Here is a 23065-nt window from a genome sequence, read left to right on the forward strand (position 1 = left end):
TTATTGACTCAAGCCATTTCAGCGTTTCATTTTTTATTAATTAGTAAAAAAAAAAAGTCTAGGTGTGTGTATACTTTCTGAAGACACTATAAGTGTAGCCTACTCGTCTATGTAATAGATGTGTAGGCTACACTTATAGTGTTTTCAGAAAGAGCTAATGAAGCTAAGAGCTAATGAAAGAGTTAATGAGCTAATTGAGCTAATGAATTATGGGCTAATGCGCATACGCTTCTAACTTAGGTTACACATCTCGAAGTAGTCTGACTTCATTGTTTTGTTGTGAATTCATGCACCTGGCATCCCTGCTGCCTCGGCTATTCCTCTTAAATCTTATGGAGTCCCAAGAGAAAGCCAATCAATAGGCCTGATCAATACCTCCTCGTGCCCGGGGATCGCAGAGGAACGCGCAGATCTGCCATTTCATAATCTGTAAACTTTTTTTCCTTGCACTTTGACAGGTAAATATTTATAGCCCTAATATTTAGCTAACGAATGGCCTAATATCAAGCTAATATTTAACTTCTTACTTCGGCTACACATTGCTTGCCTCTCTTTTCCAGCTGTTACCATGCACAATAGCGCTGAATGTTTTACCATTTTATTAATAGGCCCACAGTGTGCACTAGGATGCGTTGATCAGTTGATTGACAGGGGCACTGTAAAATGATAAACTTTCCTCTAGTGTGGATGCTCACCAACATGGGTTCGAGTCCAGACTCGCAATAAACGTCTTAAAATAACAGTTACTGCAAAACTGCAATCTGTAGGTGTTTGTTCACATCCATCTAAGTCAAAATTTGTAATTGGCTGATGAAGAATTTGTTGCAGGATATAATCACTGCCACCTGGTGAAGTTAGCCCGATGCTAACTTTATGTTATCTGATGGGACCAGCTACAATTTAGCGTTCTGTCACGTTTAAGTAAATCGACAATTTTTGTTGGCTGATAAGCATTTTGAGTCGGATAAACTGTTTAAGTTTAAATCTTTGCTCATGTTCACAAGTATGCCCCCAAGGTAACTATCCACACATAGACATGGGCAGCAAACCTTCTCCGGTAACACAGGTTGGAGCAATGTGGGCTGGAACTAGGTACAGTAGAAGACATAAAACTGGAGAATGAGGCCGGATGAAAACACAACAGTACACTTCACCACTGCAGTACAAACCCAATAGACCACATGCACATTAAACAGGGAATCTCACTAAGCCAATATAGCCTATAGGGCAGCCTGAGTGGCAGCCTGGAGGGGAGCATGATGATTATCTGCCAGTCCGAACTGACTGGAGCCTGTGTGGAAGTAGTCACTAGTCAATAACTACAAAGACACCTTTAGGAGGTCATGAACTTGGTCAGTGAACTAAACAGGAGTCCTAGAGTGAACTTCTGTCTACCGTTCACAACCACACACACAAACTTGACTCGTCTCTGCTGGATGAGCACAGTGTAGATATATCCTGTGCACATGGACAAACTGTCTGCAGCCCGAGATGTACGTATCGCCCCCTCTATCCCCCTTCCGCTCGCTCTTGCAAAACACGTACATTGAATAACAGAATGCCATTGGAGCATGCCGAGTTTTCTGTATTATTAGTGCTTGGTAAGGGAGGACGGGGGAGTAATAGTGAGCTGTCGGACCGAATCAATATCAAAAGTTTGTTTTTCTCTTTCTCTTTCATACATTTATCTTAATTTGTTATTTTTTGAATTTCTCTCATTCTCCCACCATATATATATATATAACACAAAGTACATGTCCTTATTTTGGAGGAATCTTTTATATCATTCCACATTATTTAACTAAATGTATAAGAAAATAACATCTGAGCTCTAATCTAAAGTGACTTAAAACGGGTACGTCAGAGGTGTTCGTCATATGGATTCCGTAGATTTAATAGTCATACAGGTGACAATACTCCTAGTAAACTCTACCCAGAGGATCTCAGTAGAAGCACCTGAACCTGTATGGGATTGGGTGAATGAGATTCCACAACCATGGGGGTTAACAAGAGGAGAGGAAGAGGAGGAGGAGGAAGAGGGACAGGTGCAGACGAAGGAGGAGGTGGAGCACAACAAGAGCAGAGGGGGAGGAGAAGGAGGAGTCAGCACGAGAGGCGGTTTAGGGGTGAGGAAGAAGAAGATGCACCTGAGCGGTCCGCCATCGCTCCTCCCAGTGCTGCTTCTCTACCTGCGTGTGCTCTACAGTGAGCTTCAGGCTAGAGAGCTTGGACAAGAGCGACTGGTAACACACATGGAGAGAGTAAGAGATAGACAGCTAGAGAGAGAGAAAGCCAGAAGGGGTGGACAGTAAGCTTGAAGATAGGAACAGTTTATCTCCAAAATTGGGGTTGCCAAGATCATCAAAGTAAATAAAGAAGAAATTACATTGCATTCGGAAAGTATCCAGACACCTTTACTTTTTCCATATTTTCTTACATTACAGCCTTATTCTAAAATGGAATAAATGGTTTTGTTTTTCATCAATCTACACACATTACCCCATAATGACAAAGCAAAAACTGTTTTTTATACATTTTTGCACATTTACTAAATAGAAAAGACTGAAATATCACAATTACATAAGTATTCAGACACTTTACTCAGTACTTTGTTGAAGCACCTTCAGTACTTCGTTGAAGCACCTTTGGCAGTGATTACAGCCTCGTATCTTCTTGGGTATGACACTACAAGCTTGGCACACCTGTATTTGGCAGGTAGCCTAGTGGTTAGAGTATTGGACTAGTAATCGAAAGGTTGCAAGATTGAATCCCTGAGCTGACAAGGTTAAAATATGTTGTTCTGCCCCTGAACAAGGCAGTTAACCCACTGTTCCTAGGCCATCATTGAAAATAATATTGTTTTCTTAACTGACTTGCCTAGTTAAATAAAGGTAAAATAAAAAAATAAAAAAAACATTTGGGGATATACAGTTTCTCCCATTCTTCTCTGAAGATCCTCTCAAGCTCTGTCAGGTTGGATGGGGAGCATTGCTGCACAGCTCTTTTCAGGTCTCTCCAGAGATGTTCGATTTGGTTCAAGTCTGGGCTCTGGCTGGGCAACTCAAGAACATTCAGAGACTTGTCCCGAAGCCACTTCTGCGTCATCTTGGCTGTGTGCTTAGGGCCGTTGTCCTGGGGAAGTTGAACCTTCACCCCAGTCTGAGGTCCTGAGCGTTCTGGAGCAGGTTTTCATCAAGGATCTCTCTGTACTTTTCTCCATTCATCTTTGCCTCAATCCTGACTAGTCTCCCAGTTCCAGCCGCTGAAAAACATCCCCACAGCATGATGCTGCCACCACCATGCTTCACCGTAGGGATGGTTCCAGATTTCCTCCAGGCGTGACACTTGGCATTCAGGCCAAAGAGTTCAATCGTGTTTCTCATGGTCTGAGAGTCTTTAGGTGCCTTTTGGCAAACTCCAAGCAGGCTGTCATGTGCCTTTTACTGAGGAGTGGCTTCCATATGGCCACTCTACCATAAAGGCCTGATTGGTGGAGTGCTGCGGAGATGGTTGGCCTTCTGGAAGGTTCTCCCATCTCCACAGAGGAACTCTGGAGCTTTGTCAGAGTGAACATCAGGTTCTTGGTCACCTCCCACTTCTGCCATTTAAAAATGATGGAGGTCACTGTGTTCTTGGGGACCTTCAATGCTGCAGACATTTTTCAGTACCTTTCCCCAGATCTGTGCCTCGACACAATCCTGTCTCGGAGCTCTACGGACATTTCTTTCGACCTCATGGCTTGGTTCTTTTCTCAGACATGCACTGTCAAATGTGGGACGTTATATAGACAGGTGTGTGCAATTCCAAATCATGTCAAATCAATTGAATTTACGACAGGTGGACTCCAATCAAGTTGTAGAAACATCTCAAGGATGATCAATGGAAACAGGATTCACCTGAGCTAAATGTCAAGTGTCAAAGCAAAGGGTCTGAATAAGGTATTTCTGTTTATTTTATTTTTTTATAAATTAGCAACAATTTATAAAACACTCTTTTCACATTGTCATTATGAGGTATTGTGTGTAGATTGATGAGGAAAATCATCCATTTTAGAATAAGGCTGTAACGTAACAAAATGTGGGAAAAGTCAAGGGGTCTGAATACTTTCCGACTGTACCGTATGTGTTCAAATGAAATTGGAATATTAATAAGCAAAAATAACGAAATAACTAAAGTGGGTGTCACAAAGTGCCATGTGAATAAACTAAACTGACAGATAATTAGTGAACTATAAAGAAAAAAAGTGACAGAAATGATTTTTTACCTTTGTGGCCTTTAGTTTTTTCTCATACTGCGATTTCTCCCCCTCCAGCTCATCCACTTTACTCTTGAGAAACCGGAGTTCTTGCAGAAAGCCCTGTGAATAACACAGAACATATTGTAATGTTTTAGTTGAAAATGACTGTCCCTTTGATGTAAAATCTCCAAACTAAAAACATCATGCTCTTCACTGTGCCTTCCACACGAAAACGCCAATTTTTCCACAGTCAAAAACCAGTGTTAGGATCTAGACATTGTTCCCTCAGTTTATAAATGAACATGTTACACCAAAAAGTAGAAAGGAAGGTTTTCAAAATCCCAAGTAGTTTGTTCCCTTGACAGCCGAAAACACCGTGCAGTTAAGACAAAAAGCTAAACCTCCACTTCCCAGGAAACACAGCAGGTGACCCTTTTAATGTGTGACCAGTCAGTCAGTCCCCTATACTGTACTCAGTATGGATGGCTCAGACTATTTAAAAGGACCAATGTTTATGGCCATTACCTGTCAGTTAGATAGTCTGGTTTCCAGTTTGTTATAGCATCAATTAGGCACATTTTAAAAAGTTGTCTTTTTAAACTGGCAACTGGCAACAAGAAACTGGCAACAAGAATATAATGTTTCTTTGAAAATGTCATAAAGTCATTAAAAAACATGTTAACAATGAATCTCATGTTTAGAGACAGGGTAGTTAGTAGCGTAAGCCATTAACCAAGCCTAGTACTTGGAGAAAGTGACCAGCAAACCTTGGCTGCATTAATAAGGTGACCCACGGATATGCAAACACACCACACCACTTACAATGAGTAACGCAGATTGAGATAACACCTGGACATGGAAGCAAACAGCACACATGAAAACCACAGGATTCCCACACACTGTAGTAGTAGAGGTAGAGACGTCGGACACTGTAAGAAAAGCGGGTAGTGTTAAAGCCTGTAGAGGATTCCAGAAGGGTGAGGAGGACGGGGGTTAAGAGAGACGGGGGAGTGCGTCCATTTGGTTCAGAGAGTCTGCCTACATTCTGTCCTCCACAGCGACAGCAAAACTCCTCCACGTCAGAGCCACCCAAGCCCACGTCGGGGCATTGGTCGTATGCCTTGCGGGCACCACTCTCCCCCTGGGCCTCCATGGCCCGTTTCTCCATGATCCGGGTATGGATCTCCTCCTGAAACCTACACATCTGCTCCTGGAGCTCGCTAATCAGATTTACCACACACTGTGAGAGGGGGAAAAAAATACAAAACAGAAAACTGAGAAATAATAATAAAAACGTTTCAAAATAATATGCACTGTTGTGAGTTAAATGTTTCTATGTTGTTTTTATTTTTTATTTTTTAAATATGTGACACGTAACAGAAGTGGTTATTACTAGGATGAGGGTAAAGGGACCTCTGAGCTTCAATGCAGATCATATTTGACACGGTTAAACTGTCACATGCTGCCAGACAGCATAACAAAAGTTCCTGACCTACTTTGCAAGTTCTCAAAGTGCAAATGGGAGGAACGGCTTGTCTGACTCAAGGGCAAAAGTTTGCTTTACTTCCCATGGGAATTGGAAAGCACCAAAGATTTAGGACAGAAAGTTGATTCCTAACAAAATTCTTAGCAGTTTGGCCAACTGTGATTAAACCTAAGGGCATGTGAAACGGGATGTCTCACAAACACAGTGGTATTCAAAGTGGGGGTCACGACTCCTAGTTGGGTCACGAGGGAACTGCAGTGGGGTTGCCAAAATGTAAAAATATGACACATTTCTATCCGGCCCGCGCAATGATTTGGTTTGTCAATTCGTTTTGGCCCGCTTCCATATCGCCCGCCATGCTCTGCACTAAAAGTCATATCAAGCACTGCCAAGTGGGGCACGCCAAACAACACACACCGCTCCTCCCAGAGCAGTGGGGGGGGGTTGCCTGTTTTGCATGTTATTTTGACATTAATACGTGTCACATATCAGTTTGCAAGCAATGTCTCCTGCTGTACCTAATTCCAGCCCCCATTGCTCCGGAGAAAGATTGCTGCCCATGTCTATGTGTGGATAGTTACCTTAGGGGCATACTTGCAAACTTAAGCACAGATTTAAACTTAAACAGTTTATCCAGCTCAAAATGCTTATCAGCCAACAGAAATTGTTGATTTACTTACATGTGACAGAACGCTAAATTGCAGATGGTCCCATCAGATAACATGAAGTTAGCCCGATGCTAACTTCACCAGGTGCCAGTGATTATATCCTGCAACAAATTCTTCATCAGCCAATTACAAATGTTGACTTAGATGGACGTGAACAAACACCTACAGATTGCAGTTTTGCAGTAACTGTTTATCGCGAGTCTGGACTCGAACCCACGTTGGTGAGCATCCACACTAGAGGAACGTTTATCATTTTACAGTACACCTCTCAATCAACTGATCAACACATCCTAGTGCACACTGTAGGCTTATTAATAAAGTGGTAACACATTCAACTCTTTCAGGGTACGTTCATTGTCATAGTGACACAAGATAATACCTCAATGAAGGCTACATACAATGATACATAATTTATTTCAATGTAGCATGTCATTGTTTGCCTCCTTGTTTAAGTGTATTTTTTAGGGGGGGGGGGGTGGGTTGCCTGTTTTGCATGTTATTTTGACATTAATACGTGTCACATATCAGTTTGCAAACAATGTAAAAAATAATCTACAAATCATTGAGTTAATAAAGCTTCATACAAACTTGGTCTCTTTGCTTTCTTGAGTTAGGCAGCTCCAAAATGCAGGTGTTTCAGCCTAGCTCAGTGCTTTCTGTCGTGGTGGGGCAGCCAGTGAAAAATACGGAGCGTAGATGTTGGTAATGTTCTCTAGTTGCGCCATGATTGTCTTAGTGTTCTGTCACTCATGGGGACACTATGTCACTGCCAAATCTAAGGGTAGAGCTAAAAAATTCAAGCCCCTTTGGTGCTGCCATAGAGTTACATCAGAAGTGCCCATCCAAGAAGGCTCAAGGTCATTGGCGACAGATAAAATGATGTCAAACCACGTTATATCTACAGTCGCTTTGATTGGACTGATCATGTCAACATCATACATTAACATTCTTATCTAGCAAGCTAGCAGTCATCATCATGAATGAAGTCGACAATCTAATGGCAAATGGTTTTTGATCCTTGTCATTTGAAGAAAAATAATGAAGAGAAATTATAGATAAAACGTATCGGTGCTCATCTGCCATTGGACATAAACATAAACACAAGCCGTTTACAGCTCACAGGGGATGGAAAGTAGCTTGGCTCCTAAAGGGTTGCAGTCTGGCTTCAGTTTTTAAAGCTTGACAATCAATAACCAAAAAGCAAAACCTGCAACAAAACACCATGCAAAGGAGAAACATGTAGACCTATTACAGCAACATTTGAGCAGTAGCCTGGCTACTCAACTACAAGACATTCTGAGTGCACCATACAGCAATGCTGCATTCAACTGCACTGGTGATCCATACAAAATGTTTTAAGTTAAAATGTTAAAATAACCTACAGCTACGATTTTGCAATTTGGAGTTATTAAGTACTTTTTGATTAGGGTCACAGCATATTATGCACCTGCTTTATGCCTCTCTCTAATGTCAATATGCCTTGTCTACTGCTGTCTTGGCTAGTTTTTACTGTTTTATTTCACTGTAGAGCCTTCAGTCCCGCTCAAAATGTTCTTTCGTCCCACCCTACATACATGCGGAGACCTCACCTGGCTTAACTTGTGCCGCCAGAGACGCAACCTCTCTCATCGTCACTCAACGGCTAGGTTTACCTCCACTGTACTCACATCCTGCCATATCCTTGTCCGTATATTATGCCTTGAGTCTATTCTACCACGCCCAGAAATCTGCTCCTTTTATTCTCTGTCCCCAACGCACTAGACAACCAGTTCTTATAGCCTTTAGCCGTACCCTTATCCTACTCCTCCTCTGTTCCTCTGGTGATGTAGAGGTTAACCCAGGCTCTGTAGCCCCCAGTTCCACTCCTATTCCCCAGGCGCTATCATTTGTTGACTTCTCTAACCGTAAAAGCCTTGGTTTCATGCATATTAACATCAGAAGCCTCCTCCCTAAGTTTGTTTTATTCACTGCTTTAGCACACTACGCCAACCCTGATGTCCTAGCCATGTCTGAATCCTGGCTTAGGAAGGCCACCAAAAATTCAGAAATGTCCATCCCCAACTACAACATTTTCCGCCAAGATAGAACTGCCAAATGGGGTGGAGTTGCAATCTACTGAAGAGTTCTGTCATGCTGTCCAGGTCTGTGCCCAAACAGTTCGAGCTTCTACTTTTAAAAATCCACCTTTCCAGAAATAAGTCTCTCACTGTTGCCGCTTGTTATAGACCCCCTCAGCCCCCAGCTGTGCCCTGGACACCATATGTGAATTAATTGTCCTCCATTTATCTTCAGAGTCTGTACTGTTAGGTGACCTAAACTGGGATATGCTTAACACCCCGGCCATCCAACAATCTAAACTAGATGCCCTCAATCTCACACAAATTATTATGGAACCTACCAGGTACAACCCTAAATCCATAAACACGGGCACCCTCATAGATCCTGACCAACCTGTCCTCTAAATACACCTCTGCTGTCTTCAACCAGGATCTCAGCTATCACTGCCTCATTGCCTGTGTCTGTAATGAGTCCGCGGTCAAACGACGACCCCTCATCACTGTCAAACGCTCCCTAAAACACTTCAGCGAGCACGCCTTTCTAACCGACCTGGCCCGGGTATCCTGGAAGGATAGTGACCTCTTTCCGTCATTAGAGGATGCCTGGTTATTCTTTAAAAGTGCTTTCCTCACCATCTTAAATAAGCATGCCCCATTCAAAAAATGTAGAACTAAGAACAGATATAGCCCTTGGTTCACTCCAGACCTGACTGCCCTTGACCAGCACAAAAACATCCTGTGGCGTACTGCATTAACATCGAATAGCCCCCGCGATATGCAACTTTTCAGGGAAGTTAGGAACCAATATACACAGGCAGTTAGGAAAGCAAAGGCTATCTTTTCAAACAGAAATGTGCATCCTGTATCAACAAACTCCAAAAAGTTCTGAGACACTGTAAAGTCCATGGAGAATAAGAGCACCTCCTCCCAGTTGCCCACTGCACTGAGACTAGGAAACACTGTCACCACTGATAAATCCACGATAATGAAGATTTTCAATTAGCATTTTTCTACATCTGGCCATGCTTTCCACCTGGCTACCCCTACCCCGGTCAACAGCTCTGCACCCCCCACAGCAACTTGCCCAAGTCTCTCCCATTTCTCCTTCACCCAAATCCAGATAGCTGATGTTCTATAAGAGCTGCAAAATCTGGACCCCTACAAATCAGCTGGGCTAGACAATCTGGACCCTCTCTTTCTAAAATTATCCGCCGCAATTGTTGCAACCCCTATTACTAGCTTGTTCAACCTCTCTATCGTACCGTATGCGATCCCTAAAGATTGGAAAGCTGTTGCAGTCATCCCCCTCCTCTTAGGGGGAGACATTCTGGACTCAAACTGTTACAGACTTATATCTATCCTACCTTGCCTTTCTAAAGTCTTCAGAAGCAAAGTTAACAAACAGATCATTGACCATTTCGAATCCCACCGAACCTTCTCCGCTATGCAATCTGGTTTCCAAGCTGGTCATGGGTGCACCTCAGCCATGCTCAGGGTCCTAAACGATATCATAACCCCCATCAATAAAAGACAATACTGTGCAGCCGTATTCATCCACCTGGCCAAGGCTTTCGATTCTGTCAATCACCACGTTCTTAACGGCAGACTCAACAGCCTTGGTTTCTCAAATGACTTTCTTGCCTGGTTCACCAACTACTTCTCAGATAGAGTTCAGTGTGTCAAATCGGAGGGCCTGTTGTCTGGACCTCTGGAAGTCTCTATGGGGGAGCCACAGGGTTCAATTCTCGGGCCGACTATTTTCTCTGTATACATCAATGATTTCGCTCTTGCTGCTGGGGTTTCTCTGATCCACCTCTATGCAGACGACACCACTCTGTATACTTCCGGCCCTTCTTTGGACACTGTGTTAACTAACCTCCAGACGAGCTTCAATGCCATACAACTCTCCTTCTGCGGCCTCCAACTGCTCTTAAATGCAAGTAAAACTAAATGCATGCTCTTCAACCGATCGCTGCCCGCACCCGCCCGCCCGTCTAGCATCACTACTCTGGACGGTTCTGACTTAGAATATGTGGACAACTACATATACCTATGTGTCTGGTTAGACTGTAAACTCTCCTTCCAGACTCAAATTAAGCATCTTCAATCCAAAATTAAATCTAGAATCAGCTTCCTATTTCGCAACAAAGCATCCTTCACACATGCTGCCAAACATATCCTTGTAAAACTGACTATCCTACCGATCCTTGACTTCGGCGATGTCATTTACAAAATAGCCTCCAACACTCTACTCAGCAAATTGGATGTAGTCTATCACAGTGCCATCTGTTTTGTCACCAAAGCCCCATACACTACCCACCACTGCGACCTGTATGCTCTCATTGGCTGGCCCTCACTTCATAGTCATCGCCAAACACACTGGCTCCAGGTCATCTATAAGTCTAGGTAGCACGCGCTCCAGCAGGTATATTTCACTGGTCACCCCCAAAGCCAACTCCTCCTTTGGCCACCTTTCTTTCCAGTTCTCTGCTGCCAATGACTGGCACGAATTGCAAAAATCACTGAAGTTGGAGACTTATATCTCCCTCACTAACTTTAAGCATCAGCTGTCAGAGCAGCTTACCGATCATTGCACCTGTACATAGCCCATCTGTAAATATCCCACCCAACTACCTGATCCCCATACTGCTATTTATTTTTTTGCTCCTTTGCACCCAAGTATCTCTACGTTCATTTTCTGCACATCTAGTAAGTGGACATCATAAAGGGCCATATTTTTTCAAATAAAACAATGGCCAGTTTGGGCCAGTTGTTTGCACGTAAAAAAAAAAAAACCCACAACAGGCTATGTTTGTTTTTTCAATGTGGCCCGTACGCTGATTGAGTTTGACACCCCGGGTGTAGATGAACGGGAGGAGACAGGTAAAAAGAAGGATTTTCCCAGAAATGGGGTCCCCGCTGAAAAAGTTGAAATACCACTGCACTAACGTGCTGAGTAGTAGTGCGCAACTCCATATCCTGAATAGTAGGGAGGGATGGTGTTTAATGTCCTAATCTTGGATACACTGACAGAAATGCCAGGCCTGTGGACAGAGGAAGTTTCATATGATAGTGCCAGATGATGTTACACTTACAGTACGGCTGATAAGACACACGCTCCCCCTCTATATATAGCTGTACGCTCTGAGCTTGGTGGTCGAGGGGAGGTCTCGGCGGTGAAAGTGTTTGCACTTGTGGAATGTTCCAAGTGAATTTCTGCCATTCCCCATTAGTGCATGGGGCCCAGCAGCTGTCACTTCCAGGGACAAGTGTTTGTGGATGAAACAAATGCAGACTGGTTTCATGTTACCACGGCAACACGACCTGCGTTGAGTCCAGCTCTGCCCGGATATCATTGATTTATGGGACGGGGGCAGAGAGGCGTGACCCGACAGGCTGTGTCCATTACATGTTCCCCCTCAGTCAGTATAACTTACTCTGTCCCCAAGACATCTCTGCATAATGTCACAGTCAGATTGCTCTCGATTATTGCAATACTTCATTAGAAATACAACCGAGATTTGACTTCCCACAGATGTCACTAATGTATTCGATCTGCTATGCATATGTCTTTAGCGTTATGCTCAGTTGATGATTGCTCATCAGAATATCTTGAATACAGCCGGCGTTTCTGCTCCGTGCCATTTCTCATCTGCCCGCTTGTCTGTCAGAAGATCTCGTTTAGGCCCCGTCGTGTTCTCGCGTCTCAGCCAATTTCCGTCCCTGTTTATCAGTCTCTATATTGCCTTTTGGGGCAGCGAGGGCGTTTGGGTGCCCTGGACCTCAGCGTTCGTCCACAACACTAAATCATGTTTATTTAACACAAGGTCAGATTCTCTATGATACAGACAGACTGGGGTTGTGACAGGGCTGAGGCTCTGATGATACCCACACAGACATACTGGGGTTGTGACAGGGCTGAGGCTCTGATGATACCCACACAGACAGACTGGGGTTGTGACAGGGCTGAGGCTCTGATGATTCCCACACAGACAGACTGGGGTTGTGACAGGGCAGAGGCTCTGATGATTCCCACACAGACAGACTGGGGTTGTGACAGGGCTGAGGCTCTGATGATACCCACACAGACAGACTGGGGTTGTGACAGGGCTGAGGCTCTGATGATTCCCACACAGACAGACTGGGGTTGTGACAGGGCAGAGGCTCTGATGATACCCACACAGACAGACTGGGGTTGTGACAGGGCTGAGGCTCTGATGATTCCCACACAGACAGACTGGGGGTTGTGACAGGGCTGAGGCTCTGATGATTCCCACACAGACAGACTGGGGTTGTGACAGGGCAGAGGCTCTGATGATACCCACACAGACAGACTGGGGTTGTGACAGGGCTGAGGCTCTGCTGATTCCCACACAGACAGACTGGGGTTGTGACAGGGCTGAGGCTCTGATGATACCCACACAGAGAGATTGGGGTTGTGACAGGGCTGAGACTCTGCTGATTCCCACACAGACAGACTGGGGTTGTGACAGGGCTGAGGCTCTGATGATACCCACACAGACAGACTGGGGTTGTGACAGGGCTGAGGCTCTGCTGATTCCCACACAGACATACTGGGGTTGTGACAGGGCTGAGGCTCTGCTGATTCCCACACAGACATACTGGGGTTGTGACAGGGCTGAGGCTCTGATGATACCCACACAGACAGACTGGGGTTGTGACAGGGCTGAGGCTCTGATGATACCCACACAGACAGACTGGGGTTGTGACAGGGCTGAGGCTCTGATGATACCCATACAGACAGACTGGGGTTGTGACAGGGCTGAGGCTCTGATGATTCCCACACAGACAGACTGGGGGTTGTGACAGGGCTGAGGCTCTGATGATTCCCACACAGACAGACTGGGGGTTGTGACAGGGCTGAGGCTCTGATGATACCCACACAGACAGACTGGGGGTTGTGACAGGGCTGAGGCTCTGATGATTCCCACACAGACAGACTGGGGGTTGTGACAGGGCAGAGGCTCTGATGATACCCACACAGACACAGCCAACGCCACATGAAAAGTTTACATCTTTTTAAAAAAAATGTATAATATTAAATGATCATTGTAATTGCACACAAATGAATGTCAGACATGCACCTACTACCCCAATGCTCTGTTGCTGATGACTGGGACAAATGCAGGAGCAGATTTCAGGAGCAGGACAATACACCCTCTTTTTGACTAATGACTGACATATGGGCATGTACGTGATAGGCCTATCTGGATTATATGATTATAAAGGTCATAATGCTTCTTGATAGTGTCATAAAGTGCATTTTCTTAGTCCAAGTAAAGTGACACAGGATGGTCATAATGCTTCATGACAGTGTTATAAAGTGTATTTTCGGGAAGTTGTTGAAAATATGATGATTAAAAAACATGACTGTAAAGAATTCATTACATCAACAAAGGACCTAAGAAACAAACTTTCAAACGAAAGGAAACTTCTTGGCAGGGAAAAAATACATTGAATAAATGTAGGTTTTGACACTCTTATGTAGGTGTCATAACTAGCCATAAAATAATGTAATATACACTATATATACAAAAGTATGTGTGTATAAAATCAAGCACACAGCCATGCAATCTCCATAGACAAACATTGGCAGTAGAATGGCCTTACTGAAGAGCTCAGTGACTTTCAACGCGGCATCGGCAGTGGATGCCACCTAGCCAACAAGTCAGTTCGTCAAATATCTGCCCTGCTAGAGCTGCCCCGGTCAACTGTAAGTGCTGTTATGGTGAAGTGGAAACGTCTAGGAGTAACAACGGCTTTGCCGTGAAGTGATAGGCCACACAAACTCACAGAACGTGACCGCAGAGTGCTGAAGCGCATACACATCGTCTGTCCTCGGTTGCAACACTCGCTACCAAGTTCCAACTGCCTCTTGAACCAACGTCAGTACAATAACTGTTCGTCGGGAGGATTATGAAATAGGTTTCCATGGCCGAGCAGCCGAACACAAACCTAAGATCACAATGTGCAATGCCAAGCGTCGGCTGGAGTGGTGTAAAGCTCGCCACCATTGGACTCTAGAGCAGTGGAAATACGTTCTCTGGAGTGATTAATCACTCTTCACCATCTGGCAATCCGATGGACGAATCTGGTTTTGGCGGATACCAGGAGAACACTACCTGCCCCAATGCATAGTGCCAACTGTAAAGTTTGGTGGAGGAGAAATAATGTTCTTTGCTGATTTTTATGATTCGGGCTAGGCCCCTTATTTCCAGTAAATGTAAACTTAACGCTACAGAATACAATGACATTCTAGACAATTCTGTGCTTCCAACTTTGTGGCAACAGTTTGGGGAAGGCGCTTTCCTGTTTCAGCATGACAATGCCCCTGTGCACAAAGCGCCGTACATACAGAAATGGTTTGTCGAGATCGGTGTGGAAGAACTTTACAGGCCTGCACAGAGCCCTGACCTCAACCCCATCGAACACCTTTGGGATGAATTGGAATGCCGACTGCGAGCCAGGCCTAATCGCCCAACATCAATGCTCGACTTCACTAATGCTCTTGTGGCTGAATGGAAGCAAGTCCCTGCAGCAATGTTACAACGTTGTGGAAAGCCTTCCCAGAAGAGTCGAGTTCGTTATAGCAGCAAAGGGGGGACCAACTCCATAGTAATGCCCATGATTTTGAAATGAGATGTTCGACGAGCAGGTCTCCACATACTTTTGGTCATGTGGTGTATGTCACTACAGGTGCAAATATAGGGTCATGACAGTATTATTACCATATTATGACAGGTAATGAATGACAAGTTATGTCAGCTGTTATGATGCTGGGTGTCAAGTAAAGTGTTACCGTTTGTTGCTACACTTTGGGGCTAGAGTGGTAAAGGCACAGAGAGACCTCACTGAGACCAACCTCCTTAGTAATGGAATGATGTTTTTCACTTGGCATTCCATCCTCCTCTAACTTGCAAATACACAACGTTGGCTTACTTCATAGGGCTTTGTGGGAATCTTACTAACAGCTGAGGGTAAATGGTGCCACCATACAAAGCCCCGAGTGGAGAAAACAGTGCCATTCATTTTCAGAACAGGCTGAGTTTAAGTCAAGTGTTATGGTAAACCAGCCCAGAGTCTGTGTGTTCTTACACACCCATCCTCTCCCCTCCTCCCAGCCTGTACTACAGTACCGTACCTCAGCTTTGTTCTGCTGGTTCTCGCTGCTGTCGTTGTGGTTCTGTTCCTCGTCCATGTCGACCAGCTTCAGTTTCAGGTAGGAAACCTCATCCATCAGATCCAGTTTCTGGGTCTCCAATGAGGTCCGGCTCAGCAGCTCCTGTACCGCACACACAGCCGCAGAGACACACACATTAACACTCCCCTACACACACACAACTCTATCCACTGAGCAGTGCGACCAGAGTGAAGTATAAAGTCAGTGTGCCGCTCCACTGGGCATAAAGCTCCCCCAAACCAACAGTTCAGCCTGGGAGCCCGGGCCCTGCTATATATACACAATGCAATGTGGCTCTATTTTTACTTCCTCTGTCTGACTCAGACATGTGAGAGAGAAATACAGAGAGAGAGAGAGAGAAAGAGAGAAAGAGAAAGAGAGAGAGAGAAAGAGAGAGAGAGAGAGATAGGGGGAGAGAGAGTGAGAGAGAGAGAGAGAGAGCGAGAGAGAGGGGGGAGCGAGGGAGAGAGAGAAAGAGAGAGAGAAAGAAAGAGAACACTAAGTTAAGAGACCGACTCTAAAATGTTCAAAAGACCTGGGACAGGAGCAGTGTGTGTGTGTGTGTGTGTGTGTGTGTGTGTGTGTGTGTGTGTGTGTGTGTGTGTGTGTGTGTGTGTGTGTGTGTGTGTGTGTGTGTGTGTGTGTGTGTGTGTGTGTATAGAGCGGGTGGGTGGGTGAGCTTTGACTCTAGGTTTCACACACAGTAAACACACTTCCCTTACGCCCTATGGATTTCCCAACACCCCTCGTCACTGGAGGCTGATTTCGGTTCCTGTTCCAGAGAATACTACTCTCTCCTTAAAATAACTTGCCATCATACTTTTGAATTAGGTATCCCTTACCAAGACAGCAATACATAGGCCTTGGCCTAAATGCATGATCTGCAATAAGCTATCCTAAATACCCCGACCAATACCCTTTTGTAGATAAATTGTTCAGAGATAGCGCACCTTTACTACAAGCCACTTGGTAACATCACATGAAAAATAACAACTCCCTACCACCAGGCAGACACATACACTCTTAGAAAAAAGGGTTCCAAAAAGGTTCTTCAAATCGAAGTATATTTGTCGCGTGCGCCGAATACAACAGGTGTAGACCTTACAGTGAAATGCTTACTTACAGGCTCTAACCAATAGTGCAAAAAAGGTATTAGGTGAACAATAAGTAAGTAAAGAAACAAAAACAACAGTAAAAAGACAGTGAAAAATAACAGTAGCAGCACAATTGGTTGGGCGCCCGTAAAACTGCTGCCATTTCTTCCGGCGCCATTTTAATTTATCAGCTGTCCCTTTTCATTCATTTATCAGCTGTCCCTTTTCATTCATTCATTTATCAGCTGTCCCTTTTCATTCATTTATCAGCTGTCCCTTTTCATTCATTTATCAGCTGTCCCTTTTCATTCATTTATCAGCTGTCCTTTTTCATTCATTTATCAGCTGTCCCCATAAAATGACCTTTTCTCATTCCAGGTTCCCTGTTGGGTTCCAGGTAGAATCATTTTGGGTTCTATGTAGAACCCTGTGTAGAAAGGGTTCTACTTGGAACCCAAAAGGGTTCTAGCTGGAACCAAAAAGGGTTATTCAAAGGGTTCTCATATGGGGACAGCCGAAGAACCCAATACAGTCTGTGTAGACGGACTGTATGCAAACCCCTGTAATCACCACAGCTCAAGGGAAATACATTGAAAATAAAATCTGATAAATAAGTTGTGGCACCCTGTGACATTTGCAACCCAACACCGGCATTACTTTGAGCGGGATCAGCAGAGCATTTAGAAGCAATTTGAAGGTCTTTTCTGTAAAAGCCCAACAGCTGACACTGTAGCTAGCTGGCTAAGCCTGATGAAATCCTTCCTTTGAACTAACTAAGAAGTGAAACACATGCAGGATTATCAGCCCTTCCTAACTAGCTCTGCAGGCTGTGGCGTTCTGATATCCAACTATCCGTTTATCTAGGCTTGATTGGACTGTGTTGAACTGCTATGGGCTCTCATTCTGAGTGTTGTGGCTGACTAGCCTGACTAGGTCAACATGCCACTCAGGCGTTCAGAGTCAGACACAGTGATCAGACCAATGATGATATTCCGAGACAGTGATCAGAGTCCGGGGCCAAGCCCCTCTTTGTCCCTCTGAAACAGGACCTCTTCTTTTCCCTGGGCCAGGGACCAGAGCCAGAGGTGTGTCAGTCTGTCAGACCTCTCAGCAGACCCAAGGTGCCACTAGCCTGGTCGCAGATCTGTTGGTGCCGTATAACCAACTCCTAAGACATACAGTATGTTTGGCAGACAACACCCATAGTTGGCTAAACAGCCAAAAGAGATCTGGAACCACTAGACCGGCTAAGATGCCACTGACTCTCTGCAACTGTACCCTCACCTGCTTGGTCAAGTAGGACACAGGGAGAAGGAAGGGGGATGTGTGGTCGGTCAAGCTATCAAACCTGCAATCCTGGACTGGACTGGCCCTCTAATAGCAAATATTCCTTCTTAGCCTTTTACTGCAGTGGGCTAAAACAGGGTCACGCAGAGTGTTTCTTGGTAGTCTTAAACAAATCTACTTTGAAACAAAAGTATACACCTCACACACTTAGTTATGGGCTTAAAAAAAGAAGACACCTGTACCATCTCAGATATAGAGTTGAAATGTGTTAAAAAAAAAATTTGCATCCCAACAATACACTTTATATACATCACAGAAGACTGAAACATCTAAAAACCGTTTGACCGGACTTTCGGCGTAAAAAACAAACAATAATAATGTTGATTAATTCCATCCATGAGGCCTCTTCGTTATTTGACTGCAGGAAAGGGGTAGGCTAGGCTGGTTAATACTTTGTCTATCGACATGTCTGTAGATAATTACAATGCCTTTAGACCGTCACTGGGACTGTCGGTTTCCTTGTCACAGATTGATGAAAAAAGATCAACTTTGACCCTGTCACTGCATCCATTGTCATGGTTAACTGACTGAGACAGCGATGAGAGTGAACATTCTAAAATTAGCTCGCCATTAACTTGTTAATAATGAATCTTGTGAATTTATTTTCCTGTAATAATGAATAAAACATTTCTAAAGTTAAGACATTGTCAGCGGCTAGCCAGATAACAAGGTAGCTAATCAGCCTTTAGTGTGTGTGTGTGTTTGTTGTCATGGTTGCTTTGAATAATTCCTTTCTCAGAATGAGGATGTCACTATGACATTCTGGTTGTTGGAATCACAGAATTAAATAGAACACATTGCATTATAAAATGGGTTGTTTGGACCCTGGATGCTAATTGGTTGATATGCGGGAGTTGTTTATGCGGGATTGTGGGACAACAACTCTCACAAAATACAATGGCATGGTTATGTCATAATTCCACTCTCACGCAGCCCAGGCAGGAAACTCAACTTCATCTCCCTTGGAAAAAAAGCCTATACACTTAATTTCCCCAAATTTGACTTGGCGTCATTACGTCATGTACCTACGTTAAATAGGTATGCACGTCAGCTTTGACATCGGTTTTGCACATCGGCATTAAACTAGACATCGGGCCGATACCGATGTTGGCATTTTTAGCTAATATCGGACGATTCCGATATGTTCGATATTGTGCATCCCTAGTTAAAATAATGTTTTACGAAAAAAATGCATTCATATTTTTAGAAATATGTTGGCAACTGTTTTAGAAAAGCAATAATGCTCTCAAACTCAATCCCGGAATTATCGTGTGACAACTCCCTCCAAGGGCTGTATCCTGGCCCTTGTCGGGAGTTGTCTTACGATAACTCCTGGGGTCTCTGGCATTTTTTGCTTTAATACAGTGCTGTCGGAAAGTATTCAAACCCCTTGACTTTCTCCACATTTTGTTAGGTTACAGCCTTATTCTAAAATTGATTAAATCAATCGATACACAATACCCTATAATGACAAAGCAAAATCATATTTTTTTATTTTTCTTTTCTAATTTATAAAAAAATGTAAAAGCTGAAATACCAGATTTACATACAGTACCAGTCAAAAGTTTGGACACACCTTCTCATTTTCTTTATTTGTACTATTTCTTTACTATGTAGAATAATAGTGAAGACATCTAAACTATGAAATAACACATGTGGAATCCTGTAGTAACCAAAGAAGTGTTAAACAAAACAAAATATATGTTATAGTTGAGATTCTTCAAAGTAGCCACCCTTTGCCTTGATAACAGCTTTGCACACTCGCTCTGAGTGAGTATAGGTCTGATGAGTCGATTGACGAAATAATCTGCCCAACACACTCACCCATTAGCTTTTGCTGGAACTGGCAGAAGATACTGAGAAGCATTCTCTTGACACTCAGAAAAGAGCTATCTCCATTCCAGGCTCAGAACAGCAGTGACAAAGATCAACCTTGCCATTGACCTTGCCTAATCACACCACACACATTGTTTAAACAGATCTCATTAAAAACTTCAATGGAGCCAAACAATGTGAAGATAGACAGTGTCTGGTTATCGATAAAGGTCAAACACAAGGGACCTGCTAAGAGATACCAGCCACACCACAGAGCACTGTAGACAGTAGACACCAGTGGCTGTGGTCTCTAAACATAAATAAACATTTATTGTATATTCCGCATGACAACTTGAGGGGGAAAAAAGGTTTTCCCCTAGACCTGTGCTTATGTACAAAAAAATAAAAAAATCTTCTCGGAATTTGAGGTCAATTAAACTGAAAAACAACAAATGCACTTTTTACCAGCAAACCGGCTGGATGAGACAAAATCACAGAGTAGACAAAGGAGCAGTTGAAAAGCCCAAACAGAGGGCTTTTTGATTCCTAAATTGGGTAGCCAATGTTTGGCATGCACACACAGCCTAATAAGAGGCATCAGCAGACACTGCTCAATGGCTCCTCTCCACTCACAACCCCTCACCCCTGTCTCTGATGGTAAGAGCACAAACTGGACAACTCTCACCCCGTCCCCCTCCCTACCGCCACAACAAACATGGCTTACTTACATCCTACTGGCACATAAGGCAGCGACAAGACCTATCCACTTTTGACGATCCAAAGGCTGTTTGGCACGGTGTCCTGGTACACACAGCTAGAGTTGAAGTCGAAAGTTTACATACACCTTAGCCAAATATATTTAAACTCAGTTTTTCACAATTCCTGACATTTAATCCAAGTAAAAATTCCCTGTCTTAGGTCAGTTACGATCACCACTTTATTTTAATCAAATGTCAGAATAATATTAGAGAGAGTGATTTATTTCAGCTTTTTTTTCTATCATCACATTCTCAGTGGGTCAGAAGCTTACATACACTCAATTAGTATTTGGTAAAATTGCCTTTCAATTGTTTAACTTGGGTCAAATGTTTTGGGTAGCCTTCCACAAGCTTCCCACAATAAGTTGGGTGAATTTTGGCCCATTTCTCCTGACAGAGCTGGTGTAACTGAGTCAGGTTTGTAAGCCTCCTTGCTAGCACATGCTTCTTCAGTTCTGCCCACACATTTTCTATAGGATTGAGGTCAGGCCTTTGTGATGGCCACTCCAATACCTTGACTTTGTTGTCCTTAACTTCTTGGAACTCTGACGGCGGTATTTCATTATTGGATAAAAAAACGTTCCCGTTTTAAGCGCGATATTTTGTCACGAAAAGATGCTCGACTATGCATATAATTGACAGCTTTGGAAAGAAAACACTCTGACGTTTCCAAAACTGCAAAGATATTGTCTGTGAGTGCCACAGAACTGATGCTACAGGCGAAACCAAGATGAAATTTCAAACAGGAAGTGCCCCAGATTTTGAAGGCGCTGTGTTCCAATGTCTCCTTATATGGCGGTGAATGGGTCACGAATGAGCTTACACTTTCCGTCGTTTCCCCATAGTGTCGACAGCATTGTGACGTATTTGTAGGCATATCATTGGAAGATTGACCATTTTACACTACATCTACCAGGTGCTCGCTTGGTGTCCTCCATCGCAATTATTGCATAATCTCCAGCTGCGTGTATTTTTCTGTTTGCTTCCGAGGAGAAACACAACTGCCACGAATGATTTATCATCGAATAGATATGTGAAAAACACCTTGAGGATTGATTCTAAACAACGTTTGCCATGTTTCTGTCGATATTATGGAGTTAATTTGGTAAAAAGTTTGGCGTTGTAGAGACTGCATTTTCGGATCTTTTTCTTATCCAAACGTGATGAACAAAACGGAGCGATTTCTCCTACACAAATAATCTTTTTGGAAAAAATGAACATTTGCTATCTAACTGATAGTCTCGTCATTGAAAACATCCGAAGTTCTTCAAAGGTAAATGATTTTATTTGAATGCTTTTCTTGTTTTTGTGAAAATGTTGCCTGCTGAATGCTAGGCTTAATGCTATGCTAGGCTATCAATACTCTTACACAAATGCTTGTGTAGCTATGGTTGAAAAGCATATTTTGAAAATCTGAGATGACAGTGTTGTTAACAAAGGGCTAAGCTCGTGAGTGAATATATTTATTTCATTTCATTTGCGATTTTCATGAATAATTAATGTTGCGTTATGGTAATGAGCTTGAGGCTATGATTACGCCCCCGGATACGGGTTTGCTCGACGCTAGAGGTTAAGCCATAATGCCACAACTTTGAAAGTATGCTTGGGGTCATTGTCCATTTGGAAGACCCATTTACAACCAAGCTTTAACTTCCTGATGATGTCTTGAGATGTTGCTTCAATATAGTCACATAATTTTCCTGCCTCATGATGCCATCCATTTTGTGATGTGCACCAGTCCCTCCTGCAGCAAAACTGCAGCTACCACCCCCCGTGCTTCACGGTTGGGATGGTGTTCTTCGGCTTGCATACCTCCCCCTTTTCCTCCAAACATAAAGATGGTCATTATGGCCAAACAGTTCTATTTTTGATTCATCAGACCAGAGGACATTTCTCCAAAAAGTACAATCTTTGTCCCCATGTGCAGTTGCAAACCGTAGTCTGGCTTTTTTATGGCGGTTTTAGGGCAGTGGTTTCTTCCTTACTGAGCAGCCTGTCAGGTTAAGCCAATATAGCTCTCGTTTTACTGTGAAAATAGATAATTTTGTACCTGTTTCCTCCAGCATCTTCACAAGGTCCTTTGCTGTTGTTCTGGGATTGATTTGCACTTTTCACACCAAAGTACGTTCATCACTAGGAGACAGAACACGTCTCCTTCCTGAGCGATATGACGGCTGCATGGTCCCATGGTGTTTATACTTGTGTACTATTGCTTGTACAGATGAACGTGGTACATTCAGGCGTTTGGAAATTGCTCCCAAGCATGAGCCAGACTTGTGGAGGTCTACAATTTTTTTCTGAGGTCTTGGCTGATTTCTTTTGATTTTACCATGATGTCAAGCAAAGAGGCACTGAGTTTGAAGGTAGGCCTTGAAATACATCCACAGGTACATCTCCAATTG

At 43.6% G+C, this 23065-nt stretch overlaps 1 protein-coding gene across 1 annotated transcript in view; it reads right to left on the reverse strand.

The window, feature by feature from the left end:
- Positions 1 to 23065, reverse strand: part of LOC139407772 (liprin-beta-2-like) — a 91508-nt gene that overhangs the window by 27617 nt on the left and 40826 nt on the right. Inside the window, exons 5-8 of the mRNA XM_071151635.1 lie at positions 15611 to 15751; positions 5280 to 5477; positions 4265 to 4357; positions 2148 to 2240 (exon numbers count right to left, since the gene is read on the reverse strand). Of these exons, the coding sequence (XP_071007736.1) occupies positions 2148 to 2240; positions 4265 to 4357; positions 5280 to 5477; positions 15611 to 15751 (525 nt within the window). The remainder of the gene's footprint in view (positions 1 to 2147; positions 2241 to 4264; positions 4358 to 5279; positions 5478 to 15610; positions 15752 to 23065) is intronic.

This window comes from Oncorhynchus clarkii, chromosome 1 (assembly GCF_045791955.1).
Source record: "Oncorhynchus clarkii lewisi isolate Uvic-CL-2024 chromosome 1, UVic_Ocla_1.0, whole genome shotgun sequence".
Taxonomy (NCBI): domain Eukaryota; kingdom Metazoa; phylum Chordata; class Actinopteri; order Salmoniformes; family Salmonidae; genus Oncorhynchus; species Oncorhynchus clarkii.